Source organism: Temnothorax longispinosus, chromosome 2 (assembly GCF_030848805.1).
Source record: "Temnothorax longispinosus isolate EJ_2023e chromosome 2, Tlon_JGU_v1, whole genome shotgun sequence".
NCBI lineage: Eukaryota > Metazoa > Arthropoda > Insecta > Hymenoptera > Formicidae > Temnothorax > Temnothorax longispinosus.
In genome coordinates this window covers 9514533-9535659 of record NC_092359.1, presented here as the reverse complement: position 1 = coordinate 9535659, position 21127 = coordinate 9514533, and the positions used below count along the sequence as shown (strand labels likewise).

Here is a 21127-nt window from a genome sequence, read left to right as displayed (position 1 = left end):
AATATTTATAAAATATTTATAAAATATTTATAAAAAAGATTTAAATATTTTGAAAATATATACGTTGAATATTTTGTAAATATTGTAATGTCCGGAAAATAAAAGTATCTAAAAGATTATAATAAATATTTTAAAATAAAGTGTAAATAATTATCATCAATATTATTAAAGTTGTTTTTAATTTATGTTATATATATATATATATATAAATATTTATAGAAATAATTACTGTAAGTTAACTGGAGAGTGTGAAACTGTTATAGGTTCGTGCTTTCGCATAATCCAAGCTTTCCTGTGACTCTGTGATACTTGAGTTTGTACGTATTGTGCCAACAAGGGCTAACTCCGGTGCCATCAGGAGGACGGTGACCCAGCGCGGTGTCTCCTAAAAAACTAGAGCCTGGACACCCCTCTAACTCGGAGGGTAAGAAATCTAAGCTGCCACAGAAGCGACAGGCCGACGAGGACGTATCCGACCTATCTGGTCAGAACAAAGTACCACGTGTCGAATTTGACTCTCCGTTACAAGGTCAGTTTAATACAATCAATCGTTTCCAATGCCTAGCCGAGACAGTAGAAATATTCGAGAAAGAAGATGAGGATCATATGTAATTCTAACAAATAATAAGCATGTGAGTAAAGAAAATGGGCCAGCGGAACGTAACGCGGCATCGGTAGCAAATTCGGCAGAGCATAAACTTAATAGAAAACCTCCCCCAATATACTTCGCGTCTAAAATTAATGATTATACAGAATTCGCAAACCAGTTGAAGCAAAGTGTTGGTGAAAATTTCCATTTCAAGTGCCTTGGTAACCAAATTAAAATTTAGTTTTTCAAGTTGGATGACTATATCAGTTTTGAAAAATTCGCATTAGATAAGCAGTTCGCGTTTCATAACTATTCCCTGCCGGAGGATAAGACGCTTACAGTTACATTAAAAGGTCTTCCTAACATACCGAACCTTACTATCTCCAATGAATTAAAGAAACTCGGTGTAAAGATTAACTCTTGCGTTCAGCTGAATGACGAAAAAAGCACGTATGCTACATACAAAATCAATTTGAATGCCAAATTTTCTCTAACGTAATTAAGGAAAATCCGTTAGTTATTATTTTACTCAAGAATTTATTGGAACAAATACATCAATAGGAAAATTATTTTACAATGCTACCGATGCCAAGCGTTCGGCCACACCTCCGCTAACTGTTTCAAAAAGCTCAGGTGTGTGAAATGTGCTGAAAATCATATCACATCGGAATGTATAAAAGACATAAATTCACCGGCTAAATGTTGTAACTGCTCGGGAGAACACCCTGCCAGTTACTCAAAGTGCCAATCATATCTGAATTTTTTGGAAAAACGGACGACTGCTGCACACCCAAATCGCTCGGCTCGGCATGATATTAATAAAAACTTGCATGTGAACTCTGCTGAAATTTTCAATACGCGACATAAGACATATTCTAATCTTGCTAGTCACAATTTTCCTTTGTCCGACGGATCAGTGCCACAACAAACAAACATGTTTTCTATTCGCCCCCTAGAACATATGCTGAGGCCTTAAAAAGGTCTAACGAACAAATTAACAACAATAACATGAGTGATTTTGCGAACTCAGGCGACATGGCAGATTTTAACGGATTAATCCTCAAAATTAAAAAACTGAGTAAATTAGTTAATATAAAATCAATGTTCAATATCATAAGAGACCTTAATAAAAAACTTGCTACGTGTACAGATGGTCTCAGTAAGCTACAGATGTTCGTTGAGACAGCTGATCTGATAAATTAAAATTCAATCTTTTCCCCTCTCCTCTAAAGATTTGCTTGCGGAATGCCACTAGCATTAATAACAAAGAAATGGAATTAGACCATTTTATTTGCTCTAATAGTATCGACATTGCTCTTATTACGGAAACGTGGTTGCATCCTGATACCAAACTAAGTTTTTCCGGTTTTGATTTTATTCGCTTGGATGCTGCTCGTGTTAAGGCTGGCGGTGTTGCGATTATAATTAGCAAGGCCTTGCGCTACCATACACTCCCGACCTCAGTTATAGACGGGTGCGAAATATTAATAATAAAATTACTGTCTGGAATAAATATGACTCTAGGGGTTACTATATCCTCCCCAGCATTAAATTCGAGCTTCATAAATTTGACGAAATTTTTAAAAATAACTCGCATGATAAAATACTGATTGGTGGAGACTTTAATGACAAGCACCGTGTATGGAATAACTTTTATAACGATAACAGAGGCATCAAACTGTTGAACTTTGCAAACAAAAATAATCATAATATTATGCACAGTTTCACTTATTACTCACATAAGGCACCCTGTAGACGGCCTTCCAATATCGACTTGTTTCTCGCGAAAAATCTGAACTATTGTTACAGCAAACGTGACACAAACGTGACACTTTACGTGTGTCACAGCAAACGAGTTTTTCTCAAATCACCTTCCCATTTTATTGAACCTCGAAAAATCAAAAGTTAAGAGAAATCTAAATCAATCTCAAAAGGTCAACTAGGAAGGTTTTAATACTGCTACTAGTAAATGGAGAATCAAACATAGCCTGCAAAATCAGGAATCAATAGATACCTGCATACACGAGTTACAGCAGTTCCTCTGCGGGGCCTTGAGGGAGTCCACCGAGATACTAAATCACAACTTTAATCACGTAACTTCAGACCCTACAGTGGCTTCCCTGGTAACCATCTCCGATAGAAAACGATAAAAAAATTTCTTATCGTTTTTAATACGGTTAGTGAATTGTTTATTTACGGTACTCTATCAGAAACTCACGTTACAAAATACTTGGGATCCTATCGTAAATGTCTTATCAGCTATACATCAGTTTCTATCGTTTTTAATATGGTTAGTGAATCGTTTATTTACGGTATTCTATCAGAAACTCACGTTACAAAATACTTGGAATCTTATCGTAAATGTCTTCTCAGCTGCACATCAATTTCTATCGTTTTTAATATGGTTAGTGAATCGTTTATTTACGGTACTCTATCAGAAACTCACGTTACAAAATACTTGAAATCCTATCGGAAATATCTTATCAGCTATATATCAGTTTCTATCGTTTTTAATATAATTAGTAAATCGTTTATTTACGGTATTCTATCAGAAACTCACGTTGCAAAATACTTAGGAGGTGCTTTTCAGGTGCTCCAAAATTAGTACAAAATGCGGATAAATATTATAGCTTGTTAAAGTGTCATAGTAACTATTATAAGAATTTCATGAATAATAAAGAGGTACATGTATATGAAAGATGCATATTTAGCGGAATTGTGCTCCACACTGCAGCGTACAGTAAAACTATTAAAACCAACGATTCTCTGTAGTACAATTAGACGATGATACAATTATCGAAATATTAAGTTTTATTATTGTAAATAAATGTTGCTTTGTCTGTAAAGTTCTGACAACCATGCCTGCGGTCTATAATCAATTAAGAATAAATCATATGTTACAAGTTACTAGCGAAGCACAAGATGAAAAAATAATTCCGATTCAGCTGATAAAACGTAAACTTGTGGTCGTCGAAATAAAATGTGACAAATTTCTTTGTACAATGCCGAACCAATTTGAAACATTATAACTATATATTAATATATCACTTTAATTATTAGTTAAAAAAACAAAATGTATCTGTTCATAATTCTTCATATTTGTACACTTATATAAAATATATTTCTAATAAATTAAGATTAATTACAGACTGGCGTTTAATTTATTATTAAAAATTCCGTGAAAGTTTATCTAACATGTAGTTAAAATTATTTTTCATAATTTTTTTATAAAAAAGTATCAAAATTGATTCAGCTCTTCTGGCGTAAAAACAGCACGCGTAGAAATTAGTATATTCAACTTAATTTTTCATATCCATAGCTTTCTGTGAAAAAGTATAAAAAATTGTAGTTATTCATAGTTTTTCATATATCTGAATTATTAGATGTATGAAAATCGAAAAATTTCTATGAATACCCAGACAGCACGCATGTCTAAAAGCAGGACATAAGGTACGTCTAAAAAGCATCTAAAAGATGTGTTATGTCCCGATTTTGGACTTGGTGCTGTCTAGGTATTCACAAAATATGATTTTCATAGAAATTTTTTCCGTCTGCTGCTTCTAAACAATTCGGTTAATATCGTTGATATACGATAGATAACGATTAGTTGCCGTACAGAAGATGATTGTCAGTCGAAAAATCCTGATAAGAAACGATAGATGTGTCGGTTCGGTTAAGTCGTATAAATATCGACGAGATGTCTATTGTATTAACCTTATAAAAACATATGCAAAGTAGAAGGTTTTCAAACGATTCAATTTATATCATTAATATACGATAGAAAACGAACCGATTTGCTGCCGTACAGAAGATGATAAGTTGTATGTCGGAAAATCCTGATAAGAAACGATAGATGTGTCGGTTCGGTTAAGTCGTATAAATATCGACGAGATGTCTATCGTTTTAACCTTATAAAAACATATGCAAAGTAGAAGGTTTTCAAACGATTCAATTTATATCATTAATATACAATAGAAAACGAACCGATTTGCTGCCGTACAGAAGATGATAAGTTGTATGTCGGAAAATCCTGATAAGAAACGATAGATGTATCGGTTTGGTTAAGTCATATAAATATCGATAAGATGTCTATCATTTTATTCTTATATATCCGTATTAATGCATACGGTAAAATTATTACCATAAATAACGATACATATTATATCGTGTATATACGATTGATTCAGACGGGCAATAATTGTACATATAGAAAACGATTCATAACTATAAAATTTGTATAGTTATTTTCTTATTCGGACCTAAAACGATAGAAACCGATTCGATTCGATTAATGTTTTATCTGTCTTCTAAATATGCAACGATAGAACCGATAAGATACGATTAAAAACGATACAGATATAGCCGTTTTTAATCGTTTTCTATCGGATATGGTTACCAGGGTTCTGAAATTTACAAACTAATCAAACTGCGTAACTACTACTGTAGAAAATATCAACATTTTGGCTTAACCCTTTTCGGTCACACTTCCCGAGAATTCCGTACCGGTCACACTGGGTGAAATACACCCCCAGCGTGTTTGCACGTGTATAAAAAATTGTAGGTGACCTTAAAAAAAAGAAAAAAATATCCTGTTGTAGTTTAAGTCTTCCTTAAAAAGACTGTATAGGTTTGATTTGCAAAAAATTAATTTAACATATGTAAAAAAATTGTTGAAAAAAAGTCGGAAAAGTGACTTTTCACAAAAACTAATGTAACTTTTTCAATTTTTAAGATATTTTAATTTTTTAAACGGTTTTTTCATCCTCAGATGACGCACTTTTCACTAATTATTGCAGTTTATGCGGCCGTTCCAAAAAGTATATTGATTTTGAGGTTATAAGGGTGCAATTTTTTACGGAAAAAAATGCCGAGAGAGAACTAACGGGCCGAAAAATATACCACCGACGGGGATTGATACTTGAAGGTCCCAACTACCTGTAGATGCCGGCACATGGCCCATTTCCATTGGTTTACTGGGTCGTTTTTGAAGTCAAAAAACGCTGGGGTGCATTTTACCCAGTGTGACCAAAAAGGGTTAAACAAATATAAGATGTATCGTAACATTCTTAATAATATGATACGAAATAAACTAAATGAAGCCAAAAACAAAAAATGGTCTGATCGACTAAAAAGAATCAAAATCAGCGATAACATCAGTATCTGCATGGGGACTCTGGAGGTCGCCGCAGAGGAATAAAACTCTTACTCCACCTTTCGAACTTGGAAATAACTCGTTTGCTTATGACTCGAAAGACAAAGTTGAAATGCTGGCAAAGAACTTCCAAAAAGTATTTCAAGAAGCTGATGGTCTAACTTCTCCATATGAAAATACAGTAAACCAATATATTGAAACTTTAGATGAAAAGACACCACATTGTGATTTGAGATTCTTAACCCCTCGCTTAATTTTTGACATAATCAAATCTTTTCCAAACAATAAGGCTCCTGGCTCAGATAAAATTACTACTACTAGCTATGCTAAAAAAACTCTTCACGTAAAGTCATAATTCAGATTTATTATATAATTCTAAACTCTTTTCGTCTATACTATTTTCCTTTGTGTTGGAAGACAGCAAAAATACTTGTGTTCCTGAAACCGGGCAAGTCACAAAACTCGCCGGCGAACTATAGACCCATTAGTCTCTTAAGCACCTTAAGCAAAGTATATGAAAGGGTCTTATTAACGCAGATTCATGCCTTTTTATCCGATAACAATATAATTATTAACGAGCAGTTTGGCTTTAAGGCGCGCCACTCAACAGTACAACAACTGCTTGGAGTTACTGAATTTTTTGCCATGAAGATTAACAAAAAAAGAAGCTCAGCTATGACCTTATTGGACATTCAAAAAGCTTTTGATTCAGTGTGGCACAAGGCTTTGCTGTACAAATTGAACACTCTTAGTTTGCCAGAGTTTCTAATTAAAATAATCCATTCTTACTTAATGAATCGAAAATTTGTTGTAAGTTTTGAAAATAAAACTTCATCTATTTATGATGCCGTCTCTGGAGTTCCACAGAGTTCTATCTTGAGGCCCATTTTATTTAACATCTTCATAAATGATATCCCCAAGGATCCTAAGACGGAACTAGCGGTTTATGCTGACGATACTGCCGTGTACACCTCCTCGTGGAGTCCGGCTTTACTCGTCAGCAGGCTGCAAAGACACGTTGATGCCATCGCTCAGTTTTTCAAAAATTGGAAGATGGTTATCAACGATGGTAACAACGAAAAAACAGAGGCTATAATCATCACGCGCAGAGTATTTACTAAACCTCCATCTATAAACATGTTAGGTTCCTTGGGCCTCAAAAGTTAAATATTTCAGTGTAAATATTGATGCCAGTTTAAAGTGGAAACCATCAGAGATAGAAGACAGAGTCAATAAAACTCAGGGAGCGCTTCGAAAGCTATATCCTGTTATAAACAAAGCGAGTAAACTCAAAACCGAATATAAACTTTTACTGTACAAAACTTGTGCAAGATCGATGCTTTTTTATGCGGCCCCGGTATGGGCTGCTGCTCATAAATCTTATCTTAAACGCGTTCAAATAATGCAGAATAAATTTCTTAGAATTATTCTAAACCTTATTCCTAGACTACGTGTCACTGAGTTACACACTCATGGCCAGTCTACAATGAGTCGTTAGTAGTTAGTCAGATGTCGGAAGAAATAGTTATAAGCGTATTGTAACCAATCGAAGGCCTGTAATCGGTGATCGTAAGATATGGCCAATCGCTTATGATTGCCGATTACAGACTTCCGATCGCCTTATGACACGTTTATGACTTTTTTCGACTCTCTTCCGACATCTGACTAACGACTAACGACTCATTGTAGACTGGCCATCAGACTCAGACTGAGTATATTAACGAAGTTATCCGAAGCATGATACTTAAAACATACAATCACGATCACGAGAATCCACTCATAAGTAAAACGAGCAACTATAACACAAAGGAGATCCCTCTAACTATTAGATGCAGACTTCCCAAGCACTTCTTGGATTCGATGTGATACACACATATTTCCTAATGTTCTCACTCCTTATTCTTCCCCGCACCCCCTCAACTATTAATATCAAATATCATATATCATCTATCATCTATCATCTATCATCTATCATTAATTATTATGGGTTTTTTGCAAGTTTTTTCCCCAATATGCACACTCGGAAATTAAAGGCCTTTTCCAAAAACAACTCTTAATGTCATAACTAATATAACTATATGTTTCTGTTTTATGCAGGTTATAGGCTAGTCCCTTAAACATGCGATACATAGAAATATTTTTTCCAGGGTTCGGCCAAGGAATGGTACGTGACAAAAGTGTAGTGTAGCCCAGTCAATAGAGACATTTAAATGGAATTAATTCCGGAAAGCAATTTTTTTTTTTTGACTGTTTCGGAGGGTCATGAATAGTCTAAAACCGGATTTTCGGGATTCTAACCCTGGAGCGTTAGCCGCCATTTCGATTAGAAGGGTGATTTTGTAAATATCTCGCTTATTTTCAACTTTAGAGTGAAAGTGGTAATAACCAAACTTGTAGAAAATTTAATACTCTACAATTTTGGTCTTTATCATTTTTTACCTAAGATCGATATTTTGGGTCTTAGACTCGAAAGTGGGGGGTAAAATTTTATTATTTTTTTTAATTTTTTGAATAAACGCGCCATAAACTCTACCCCCGTGGTGATGTGGAAAAGATGTTTTTTATTATACCAAGTAAATACAAAAAATAAAAAAAAATAATAAAATTTTACCCCCCACTTTCGGGTCTAAGACCTAAAATATCGATCCTAGGTAAAAAATGATAAAGACCAAAATTGTAGAGTATTAAATTTTCTACAAGTTTGGTTATTACCAATTTTACTTTAAAGTTGAAAATAAGCGAGATATTTACAAAATCAACCTTCTAATCAAAATGGCGGTTAACGCTCCAGGGTTAGAATCCCGAAAATCCGGTTTTAGACTACCCATGACCCTCCAAAACAGTCAAAGAAAAAAAATCGCTTCCCGGAATTAATTCCATTTCAGCGGCTTTTTCGGGCTCTATTGACTGGGCTATGACATATGTATGTACAATATAGTTTTTTTAATGTTTTTTCTTTTTGTTTAGTGGTTCTGGCAGAGATGGGTACGGCGCTTCATCAGCATGATCGACGTGCAGATGGACAGATTCGGGGTGCGGATCCGCATCCCTCGATATAATTGTGTGAGTATTTTTTTTGTGCGTGCTCGTGTTTTAAGAAAAAAATAAAAACACGTGAGTCTTATTTTTTTTCCTTTGTGCGTGCGTGCGCGTATTTTAAGAAAAAAAATTATATTTTTTATGTTTATCTTACAGCTACGGATAAACTACGAGATCCGAGGATTTGTAAATATCGATCGTTGGCGGTGGGTGCGGGAGGAGAGGCGAAGTTATCGAGAGGACTTGGACACAATATGGGGACCATCTGCAGATTATTCGATCCCAATACGAAAACTCTTCGAGGAGATCTAAGTAAGTAAAATATTAAAAAACAATTGTTCCGTTCTTATTACATGCTAAAATTTTGTGTAATATAAATATATTAATATTTCTCAACTATTTGTCACATTTATATACGTGCATTAGAGAAATAAAATTAACTTTTATACTTATTAATTTCAATCACATAATATTACAAACTTGTGATACAAATATTTCTTTTATTAACTAATAAATAATAAATTAATATAAAAATTTGTTGTTTTTGCAGGTGTGATAAGAAACGCACATGCATCTGATGTGAAGGATGAACAAATTTCTAATCCCATAAAAATATGGTTAGCACATGCCAAAGAACGCATAGATCGAGAGAAAGAAAAGAAAAGAGGAAGAAACCAAAGAGATCAGGTACAAAACGAACCTGACGAACCTGACGAACCTGAAGAGCCTGAAGAATCCGAAGAACGTCATTGACATAGGTTACTTATTATAAAAGAAAGAAGGTGCCGACGATCCCTTGCTTAAGAATATGTTATTTTCAAGATTTTTTATTTTGCCAAGAATTTCTTTTATTTTCAAGATTTTTCATTTTGCCAAAGATGAACAGGTGCCTCTTCTACCTCACGTATAACATATTCTTAAGTCTATTATTTTTAGTATTTTTTCATATGCGTTTTTTCAATGCGTTTTATTTACAAGTAAATATTTCCGTTTTTTTAATACTCTGCAAAAATGTAAGAGGAAATCTCATTTAAACAATTGATTGACGGTATGCAACTTAACATCCTGCTGATTGCAAATGTAAATTTCTATGATTATATTTCGCTTTGTTCTTTAAAAGAGTTCGTTACTCTGAATGGCTTAATGTGAAGTAATGAATATAAAAATGTATAATTGCGTTGTACAAAAGGAAAAATATTATTTATTTTCTCATTTATTTGAAGCGCTAATATTTTATAATAATAAATGATTGCTTCTTTTGCGTGAGAATAAATTTTTATTTTATTTTGCAATTTATAAATTCCAACTATTAATAAAGAAAATGTTTGTAGTTCAATAAATACACGCGTATATTATACATGTGAAGAAATCTTTATGATGACGTAAATATTTATATTAAGCCATCTCGATATTTTAATCTTAGAAGACTTTGTCTTGATTTCCCACAACGTAGCGGTTGTGAAAAGTTACCGCGTGCAATATCTTAATGCGAAATTGTACCGCGATTTTTATTATTAAGTATCTTAGTTTAGCCGATGAATAGACGCTGCAAAAAATAATTCAGTTATATCGACGCAATGTATTCTGACTTTATTGAACTTTTTTTTATAACGATCAAAATTAGACAACGTATATTTTAAAATATTGAAGTTTATTGAATATAGTGGAAGTAACTTGTATCTGATTATAGCTTACATGATATACAATTAGAGTTTTACGAATGCATTGTGAATCTCATATATGCTGAAATCTGGAAAGAGTAAACGTAAACTTTGTAAATTGTGTCTATACAGTTACTATCGTACAACTGCATATATATATTGAGTTATAGCTGAATTATATTGTATTGCACTGATATATATACGAGTCTTCTTCCGCGAGGCATAAGCAAAATTTTATCACGTATAAAGATAATTATTCGAGATATCATTCGATATTGTTGTACGATACTATTTGTCCCACGTTACATTTCTTTTTTTACCAATAATATATCCGTACTCACATTTTTTTACTGCTGTGTACTCGGACTTGCCGCTATCATCGGTTATACGCTTCTTTATAAGATTTGTGTTTCATTATTATTTCGCTGAACTCGACGTTAAGTTTGATGTACAATGAGGTTTTAGCTGATTTTTAGAAAAACCGTTCTCTTACGATATACTGCTATGATGATGTAAGTCAATTTTTTGACCACTTTTCTTTTTAAACATATTTGCGCATATATGCAAACTGCATCTATGAACTCAATCAACTCGATAGGTTAAAAAAAGTGACTTACATAGTGTAAGTAGGCTGTAACCCCTCCATATATACTACATATTAATTATATTACACATTAATTATATATTACACATTATTAATTTATGTATTACACATAATGTGCGGCGATCGATATGCTGTCTTCACTTTCCGTCGAGGAGAACTCGCAGAATATCAGTATTGCACACGCTACACGCGTGCGAGACGCCATATACCTGCTGCTAGTTGTAGTTTATTAAAAAAAAAAAAAGTTTGAATAATTAAATGAAAGTCGCATCTTGCTTAGGAATTCACGTCAATTACTTTGAAATAATGAAAGTAATAATAGAAGGACCAAAACCTGGAAGAACAAGTTTCCAGCAGATAGCTCAATTAAATAATACTTTAAACGTTAGATCGGTTACTATGTTGCGCACAATAGTACGCAATTATATATATTGAACAACGACTATTAATTAATATTACACATAATTTCAATGCATAAGATTTTAATGTAGATAGTATGAAATACGTTAAAATATATAAAATTCTCTTTCATTCCATTACTCATGTTATTCGATTTTCCGTTCTGAATTTTCGTGCTGAATTGGTCGTATAGATAAGAAACTCATTTATGTAGTACTTTATATTTTTCAATATCTTAATTCTTAATAGTTTTTAATATCTTAATAGTTTTATTCTGTTAATTATTTTCTTATTTAAAGTATTGTGGAGTATAAAATATAAAGATGTATTTCACTCTGTTCTGTGTTGCTTTAACTTAACTCTGCGCTGTGTATATCATACGTCTTTCTTACTAATAATTTTGTACATAATTTATAAACTATAATACTACGTTTACGCGAGCGTTACTTCTGTAGTAACTTACGATAATTCACTCGTTTACGTGGAGTAAATTATCGTAAGTTACTACAAAATCCCGTTTACGTGAAGGAATTATTCGTTACTACAAAAGTAACGCTCGCGTAAACGTGGTATATGACTGATTTATTACACACAAATGGTAAATAATAATGACTCAGCGATTGGTACTTAATATCAACGTCAATACTAAGCAATTCGAAATTATGCTGTAAATAAAATATTTTTCAATATTTCATTATATTGAAAAATATTTCAGTTATAGCATAATTTCGATTTGTTTAATATTGACGTTGATATTATGTACCATCGCTGACTCATTATTTATTGCCATTCTTTAGCCCTGCATGGAGAGAATTTTTTGTTATATTTTACCGTTAAATTTTTGAAATGTACAAAAGACATTTTACAAATAACGTGATAAAAATTACCCAGCAGATTGGTAATATTTGAAAAATTCTTGAAATTTCCTAGATATATTTTAGTAAAATTAATCAAACATATTTTATATTTTAATGTAATAGATATTAATATTTTTTATTATGATAAATATTAATCAAAATAGCTCGCATAAAATTCTTGGTGGTATACATGTCCTACAACTACCATGATTTCAGGGTAAATTCTAAGAAAAAATTCGTAATTTATTCAAAATATAATCGCAATCAAAAAATTACATGGATATATTATACCAGAGAGAAGCCTGAGAGAGGCCACGGGCGCGATTTCGCTGTAACTTTATTTTGAAGCGCCTCTATGTCCACAAATGTGGACATTGAACTACGTGGCCAATGTCTATAAATATGTAGGTAATGTCCACGATTTTGTGGTGCTCTTCCGTGCTATGTCTACGACTCGTGGTAACATATCCTCGAGGATCCTCGAGGATCAACGATTAAATAGAATAGATACGGCCAGTTTCACCGTCTTTCGATTCACGAGGCGAATAGACACGATTAGGAATAAGAATAGGAATAGGAATAGGAATAAGAATAGGAATTGTAAAAAATATTTACATATATATTACATCTATATTACTTTTATTTTTAATTATAAAAAATGACATTAATGCCCTACCCCTACCTCTACCTCTGCCTCTACCTCTGACCCCACCCCTACCTCTTCCCCTGGCTGTTCCTCTTCCTCTTCCTCTTCCTCGTCCAAGTGTAGCCGCAAGGGCCGCTTGTATAATGTTTTGTAAATCTCGTGTCTGAAACAGAAAGTTTAAAAAACATGTTAATACATGCAAAATAAAGAAGTATAATAACTAATTAATTATAAAAATAATTATAACAATAATCTATATATCTATACTGTTAAATCGGGTTATTTCTATTTCCGGATACTCGAATATCTACTTCATGGATATATAAAAAATCGGTTATCCGGAAATAGAAATAACCCGATTTAACAGTATAGATATATAGATTATTGTTATAATTATTTTTATAATTAATTAGTTTATTATTACTTCTTTATTTTGCATGTATTAACATGTTTTTTAAATTTTCTGTTTCAGACATGAGATTTACAAAACATTATACATGCGGCCCTTGCGGCTACACTTGGAAGAGAGAAGAGGAAGAGGAAGAGGAACAGCCAGGGGAAGAGGTAGGGGTGGGGTCAGAGGTAGAGGCAGAGGTAGAGGTAGGGGTAGGGGCATTAATGTCATTTTTTATAATTAAAAAATAAAAAGTAATATAGATGTAATATATATGTAAAATATTTTTTACAATTCCTATTCTTATTCCTATTCCTATTCCTATTCTTATTCCTAATCGTGTCTATTCGCCTCGTGAATCGAAAGGCAGTGAAACTGGCCGTATCTATTTTATTTAATCAGTGATCCTCGAGGATCCTCGAGGATATGTTACCACGAGGTCGTAGACATAGCACGGAAGAGCACCACAATATCGTGGACATTACCTACATATTTATAGACATTGGCCACGTAGTTCAATGTCCACATTTTGTGGACATAGAGGCGCTTCAAAATAAAGTTACAGCGAAAATCGCGCCCGTGGCCTCTCTCAGGCTTCTCTCTGCTTCGGAAAAGGCGTTTCCGGCTTCCTGACGCGTTGCGTTCCAAAACCCATTGAAAAAAGCTACAATGGTGAACGGTGAAGTAGGAGTATTGTGAAATAATTCGCGAGTGGTAGCGTGAAAAACACGTTTTATTACATCTTTTTTTTATATTTACGATCTAAAATCTGTAATCAAACGTCACGCTGATTGTTTTGTCATCTTCCGCGAGCTACAATTCACCGAAAATGGGAACGCATTCGAACGCAACGAGCGACATCCCAATGAGTTAGGTTAAAAATCGCGTTAGCTACTCGCGTGAATATGTCCACGCCGGATATGTCAGATATGGATATCGATAATCAAAGTGAAGACGGAGAAATTAAGAAGAGTCCATCGAAGGATATGGCTGAATACAGGTATTGTTTATCGCTATATCGTCTTTCTCTTAAATATTGTCGCAATTTGATTAAGATTAGGTCTAAAAGACGGGGCGGGCCACGAGCCAAGAACGATCACTGGATTACGCCTACAACGCGTACTTTTGATCCCCGCGTTAATCCGTTGCTCCTCGTCGTCCGAGCCCACGTGAGAGTCGTCTAGGTTAGCCTAAAATGATATTTGAAGGCGCATGTGCGCGCTTGCGCGACAAATTTTTGTCTTTTTGCATTTGGGGTTTGTTGGTACTGCGTACTGCTTGATAGCACCGCAGTGGCGGTGTGGCGGTGTTCGATACGCTCGCGAATGGCGGACTTTGCGTCCAAAGGTTTTTCCATTAATCTCATTGACACCAATTGACAATTTGACACTCAGTATTCGGCAAGTCAGTCCCTTTTTGCGAATAAGTGAAAACATCGCACAAAGCATAATGACGAGCAATGCTGCCCAGAATTTTTAGGTATTCGAAATCGCCGCGAGGCAACGCACGTTTGTACGCAGCACTTCGATTCCTCGAGTTATTTTCCTTTTTATTTATTTCTAAGTACATAGGAATACCATCCTTACTCCGGTCTCGTGGCACATATATTTGTTTTATTTGTTTAAAAAATTATAACGTTAATTAGCGCATCACTTCTTAATTTTCATTCTGAATGTATTCATAAATATTCGTAAACTACTGAAACAAAAAGTGATAGTTATTGGTGGTACAAATATTTATGAGTTTATATCTCAAACATTTGCTTCACGAATTTCACGAAAGAATTAGTAATGTCATTGATTCAACCTAATTACCTATTTCAGCTTTTCAGAGGAAGAGGGTGGCGACACGGCCGACTCCTTGGATATCAAACCACCGCAGGCAGTTGTTCGCCATCATAAGTCTAGCTCGTCCCATCGAAGGGAGAAGCACAGCGACAGGAGAAATCGTAGAGATGAGAAAGAGCGGAAGTCGCGTCAGCACGAACGCGAAGACAGACATAGGGACAAGCACAGGCATCGTAGACATGTGGGAGAGCCTCTTGAAAGACCCGAGCGTTTGGAAAGCTCCAAGAGGAATCGTGAGAGAATGGAGCGACTAGACAGGATGGAGAGCCATTCTAGAGACAGAGAATCTTCCAGGCACGATCGCAAGGAAAGAAGTACAGGAGACCGCGTCCTAGAAGATTTGAGGGAAAGGTATGTCGTATTTCGTACCTTGAAATTTTTTACTGTCTGTCTATCTGACAAAATATAGAAATATTAATATTATTTGTATTTATTGTTTCTTTTAAAAATCTAATTACATGAAAATATTTATGTTCTAGATTGTTGGACAAGAGAAGGGAGAGACGGGAGGATCCGCGTGATACTCGTAATTATAAAATCGAGTCGTCTCGACACGAGGTGCGATTGGAGGATCTGCGAGAGATACGCGAGTCGCGCGATCGGCGAGAAGTACGTATGGACGACCTGCGGGAACGTCGTGAAATGCGTACCGTGGACGACGGTAGAGAACGTCGCGAGATTCGCATGGAGGATCAGAGGCACGTACGCGTGATCATGGACGAGCAGTTCTCGGAGAGCGAGCTGATGGAACGATCCGAGAAACGTCGCAAGAGATCTCACAAGCACGATAGAGCTCGCGAGAGAGACCAAGAGAAGATGGAGCGCGAGAAGGAGCACAGGGACAAACAGCTGCGGGAAGCGATGGAGATCGTAACCGATGATATTAACGAGATGGATGTGCAAAATGACATCTCTATGCAGATTAAAGATCCAAAGGAGATGACGGAACAGGAACTTAGGAAAGAAAGGCTGTTGGAAGCCGACAGAGAAATGGCCAGGCGCAAAGAGGTATCTAGAATGGAGTTGGAAGCGAGAAGAATGAAGAGAGGCGAGAAACGGCCCATGAGTCCGGATAACAATCCAGATCCTTCGATTGTAGAACTGTCGGATGAAAGCGTCAGTCCTGCTCGTTCCGAGGGCGCGCGATCGAAATCAGCCGAGTCTAGACACTCGTCCGAAGGTGAGAGAAGTCCGCACGAGAGGTCCTCGGAGCGACATTCGTCCGACTCTTCGGAATCGAGCAGCGACGACGACGATGAATCTAACGAATCGAATAAAGGTTCTGGGGGCGATTCCAATGATGGCTCAGAATACAACAATCCAAGTCCATTGTCCGTCGATCGATTAGCCAAATCCGATCATTCAGATGGAGACTCTCCGGGACATGTCGAGTCCAACAATGCTCCGAAAAACATAGAAGAGGAGGAAAAGAAAGAGGAGGAACCAGAGTTACCGCCATATCTGCCAGCTATTCAAGGTACAGCAAGAAATGCTATACAAATAAATGTAAAAGAAGTTTAAAAATAAAATTGAAGGAATAAAAGCATCCCAAATACACGAGTTAGTCACAGGTTACTCTCAGGTTAGTCTCAGGCTTAAATTTTTATCGTAAATAATCTTCAACTTGATTAATTCAAATTTGCTTTTATTCCTTCAATCTAATGTTTTTCTTTTATTTTTGCCTTTATTTTATCATTAATTTTTAGACGCTCTATGATTCATTATTTTTTGTTTATATGTACATATATTGTAAATTTTCTGCTCTTTAGGTTGTAGAAGCGTCGAAGAATTTCAATGTCTAAATCGAATCGAAGAAGGTACATATGGAGTCGTGTACAGAGCACGTGACAAACGTACAGATGAGATAGTCGCGTTAAAACGACTGAAAATGGAAAAGGAGAAGGAAGGCTTTCCGATTACGAGTCTGAGGGAGATCAATACATTATTGAAAGCGCAGCATCCCAATATTGTTACCGTGCGTGAGATAGTCGTCGGCAGTAACATGGATAAGATATTTATTGTCATGGATTACGTAGAGCACGATCTGAAATCCCTAATAGAAACCATGAAACAGAAGAAACAAGTTTTTATACCCGGTGAGTGTATTGTATTACACAATGTAGAAAACTGATCGAAGAGTTGGGCGTAATAGTGTAATAACAGCACACAAGTCAAAAAATAAAAAATAAAAACAATTTTAATAGATACAATTTAAAAATAACAATTATATACAAGTAATCTAAGATGTCATTAAGGATTAAATATAAAATAATTGTATTGTTTTATGGATCACATATATTGAACTTTACGCTGCTGTTGCACCCAATTTCTAAATTTATAACAGAATATGCGAATGTGTAAGGAAAAATTAGTATTTCTTTCTATTGTAGGAGAAGTTAAATGTCTTATGCAACAATTGTTACGCGCGGTCGCGCATCTGCATGATAATTGGATATTGCATCGCGATCTAAAGACGTCCAATTTGCTGTTAAGTCACAGGGGCATTTTGAAAGTCGGCGATTTTGGCTTAGCTCGTGAATATGGTTCTCCCTTGAGGCAATACACGCCTATCGTCGTAACGCTTTGGTATAGAGCTCCTGAATTATTGCTGTGTGACAAAGAATATGCAGGAATATATAGTACACCAATAGACATGTGGTCCGTAGGGTAAGTGTGATTTTTTCAGTATCATTTAATATAATTGTTTCTATATCAATGGAATCTAGCTCGTAAAACAATAATAATAAATTATACTGGGCTAAAACAAACAACCGTTGCTCGTTTTTGGCCTAGTATCATTTATTATTATGATTGTTTTTAATCGGCGATATTAACTTGACTATGGCTGACTTGATTATGGATTATAGTATTAAATATAAATATAATTTTAGCATAAATATATAGACTATATACGATATTTATGATCCTTTCTTAGGTGCATTTTCGCTGAGCTTTTAAGAATGGAACCATTGTTCCCAGGAAAGTCGGATATAGATCAATTGAATAAGATATTTAAGGAGCTGGGTACACCGAGCGAAAGAATCTGGCCAGGATATGCTAAATTACCCATAGTACAAAAGATTCCATTCGCGCATTACCCTGTAAATAATCTCAGACAAAGATTTAGTTTATCGTTGTCCGATTTAGGTATCGAGTTGCTGAACAAGTAAGTTATTCCACATATAGAGAACGATATATGCAAGCGTCTAATATTTAAATAAGTTTTGTTACAAGCGTGATTGTTCCGTTTTCAGATTTCTAACGTATGATCCTCGCCAACGTGTAACCGCCGAAGACGCCAGTAATCATGGCTATTTTACTGAAGCGCCTTTGCCAATCGACCCGCAAATGTTTCCCACGTGGCCCGCCAAATCGGAGCAAGGAATTAGAACTACGAACGCGTCCCCGAAACCACCGAGCGGCGGCAGAGAATATAAGCAATTGGGCGACGGTGACGACGCCGATTTGAGCAACTCCGGTTTCCACATGGGCATGATGGAGGGTGGCAGGGCGCCGCCGGTTGGCGGTGGCTTTCACTTGAAATTCTAGTTGAAAAAATTTTATACTCTGAATTATATCAAAGAATTTTTATCCGAATAGATTTATACAAAATATACTACGTTTCTTTATATATGTATGTATGAAGAAATATATAATCCGCATTATATGTACGTATTCTACTTCTGTTATAAAAGAAAAAAGAACATGAAGAATATTCATATATATATAATTGAATTACAGTGTCTCGGTTTTATAAAATGGAGATGTTTGCGATTGCTCTTGTCGCATATGATTTAATAGTATAAAATAATATATCTATATTTATGTATCAGTTTCTGGAATGGATTACAATTTAAATCCTTCAAATCCTCCTCTTATCTCCTTTTGAAATTAATCGACCTCTTATAAAATGAAGGCCGAGGTATTAAACCTAAGATCTGCCAACTTGGAGTTGCCTTTCAACTCCGTTGGAATAATACGATAGAATAATACTATCCTAGTATGGAATAATAGAAATATCTGTTATAAAAATCAAAACGACAACATTTACGTGATTAATATGTTCGTAATTTATATTAGTCCGTACTTTACAATCATAAATTATAAAGAGAACGTGAGAGCAAAAAAAATAGTACAAGGAATTATGTAATAGAAAGATGTAATAAAATAGAAAGAAATATATATGTATGTGAGTTTCTACATTTATTATTTAGTATCGATTTATTTTGTACACGGGGTCCATGTTTCTGGCAACAGCGCTGACATTTTTCATTTGATTTTCTAAATGCTCTGTTCTAATATATATTTGACGGATAAACTATGAGATGCATATTTTTCTACATGTAATGTATCTTTGAATATCTTGTACAACCAAGCAATGTCACTTTTATTTCCCCGCATTGTGCATATTTTTTGGTAGGCCCAACAGGGAGTTTATAAGCTCGGAGTTACGCTTAGGATGAGAGGGACGTGGAGCCACCAGGATCAATCTGGCCAGCTGCAATTCGCTATCCTATGAAAGAAACAAATAATAAAATAAGAAATGTGTATAACATTTCTTATATATGTACATAAATATTCGCCTAATGAATCTATTTAATAGTATTCTGTTACAACATCGCTATTTCCTCAGTGTCGACCGCTTAAGTAGAATTCCGAGTCCGAATTGACGTGTAAATTAATCCTCATCGTATCTCATCTTGCCGAAGCGTTCGATATAATTTCGAAATATGATAAATATATGCGACGTTATTAGCAAAATTTTACGCGTCTCTTAATTGCCACTTAGATTGATGGATATATACACTTACCAATCCTCTACCGTACGGAAGATTCAACCCGAGAATATTCCTGTCGACATCCTCGAGCTCGCTGAACTCCTCTCCGCAAACGACGCCGACGATAACAGCAATAACGACTGCGAGCTTCGCGTAATTAGCCATTGACGAATGCTGCTCCCGTTCTTGAGACAAAGGTAAACACGTGTAGAAAAAGACTTGTCAATTATTAAATTAAACATTGAATATAATAATTAAATATATTAATTTAATAAAATTTAACCCTTAAAAATGCCACATCTCTCAAGAATCTCGTAAATGACATGATGAGGGGTCTAAAAGACCCCAGCATGAAAAATGTCTCTTTACTCATTGATTTTTTTATCTTTAGTTATGAAAAATTTTTTCAATGTTGTTCAAGGCTTAGAAAAGAGAATAAAATACTTATATTGTTAAAATTTCAATTTCAACATAGTATAAAAAATTAAGTAAACTGAGTACTGCTAAGTGTACAAACGGGTAGGTCAATCACTCAACTATCATCAATGGGAACATGAGCTCCATTTTTGGCAAGAAACATTTGAAAATATATCATTGTATAAAAGGGTCTGGGGTCCGCTAGACCTCAGGGGGCATTTAAGGGTTAATATTAATTTAATTTGATAAAATAAATATTAATATTAATAAAAAAAACTTGTATTATACGACAATTTTATTTAAATTAAGTAATTTGAATAAACGTGATAATTACTCGCAATATAGTTGTAAGTCGCCAATTTACAGCAGACTGCGAAGTGGCAGCGAACGCCGTTCAATGTACCGCACGAATACGACGTGGATCCGAAAGCGCTGTTTCTTTTATACCGAGCACCGAGCATCTACTATCGTCGCGAAATCTGTTCCTGACAGACAGATCGTAAGGGCGTAGGCCGACTCTGCGAACGACAGGTGTCCTTCTCCGACGAAATCATCGTGGAAATTATGTTTCGTCTCCTTTATTAAGTTATGTAAAAGAAATCCTATCGAAGCGTGCAATCGCCTGCGTTTGATTACTCGCGGCTGATCGGTATACGTAATAAAATTGCGTCTCGATAAAGCTCACGGATTAATATAAAATATATTCGAGAGAAGGATTGAAATTGGAAATGGAAATGCGATCCT

General features: G+C 35.1%; 2 protein-coding genes and 1 long non-coding RNA gene across 5 annotated transcripts; 2 read left to right on the top strand and 1 right to left on the bottom strand.

Moving 5' to 3' along the window:
• The first annotated feature begins 267 nt into the window (after positions 1–267).
• Positions 268–12587, top strand: LOC139807961 (uncharacterized). The gene is made up of 5 exons (XR_011730745.1): positions 268–529; positions 7839–7905; positions 8709–8804; positions 8937–9092; positions 9331–12587. It is a non-coding gene; the product is annotated as an uncharacterized lncRNA (long non-coding RNA).
• A 1405-nt stretch (positions 12588–13992) lies between these two features.
• Positions 13993–19020, top strand: Pitslre (cyclin dependent kinase 11B pitslre). Of its 3 annotated transcripts, none has more exons than XM_071769475.1 (7): positions 13993–14341; positions 15165–15539; positions 15668–16665; positions 16958–17284; positions 17579–17855; positions 18124–18354; positions 18443–19020. In XM_071769475.1, the coding sequence occupies exons 1-7, from the start codon at positions 14247–14249 to the stop codon at positions 18735–18737; spliced, it is 2598 nt and encodes an 865-aa protein (XP_071625576.1). In that variant the 5' UTR covers positions 13993–14246; the 3' UTR covers positions 18738–19020. The 3 variants fall into 3 exon arrangements, with proteins under 3 accessions (XP_071625576.1, XP_071625578.1, XP_071625577.1); XM_071769477.1 differs by lacking the exon at positions 13993–14341 and adding an exon at positions 14681–14820; XM_071769476.1 differs by lacking the exon at positions 13993–14341 and adding an exon at positions 14727–14853.
• A 352-nt stretch (positions 19021–19372) lies between these two features.
• Pdf (Pigment-dispersing factor) lies at positions 19373–20861 on the bottom strand. Its single transcript, XM_071769480.1, has 3 exons — positions 20718–20861; positions 20000–20151; positions 19373–19701 (listed from the first exon to the last, which is right to left on the bottom strand). Exons 1-3 carry the CDS (start codon positions 20842–20844, stop codon positions 19576–19578), a joined length of 405 nt encoding a protein of 134 aa, XP_071625581.1. The 5' UTR covers positions 20845–20861; the 3' UTR covers positions 19373–19575.
• Positions 20862–21127: the final 266 nt, after the last annotated feature.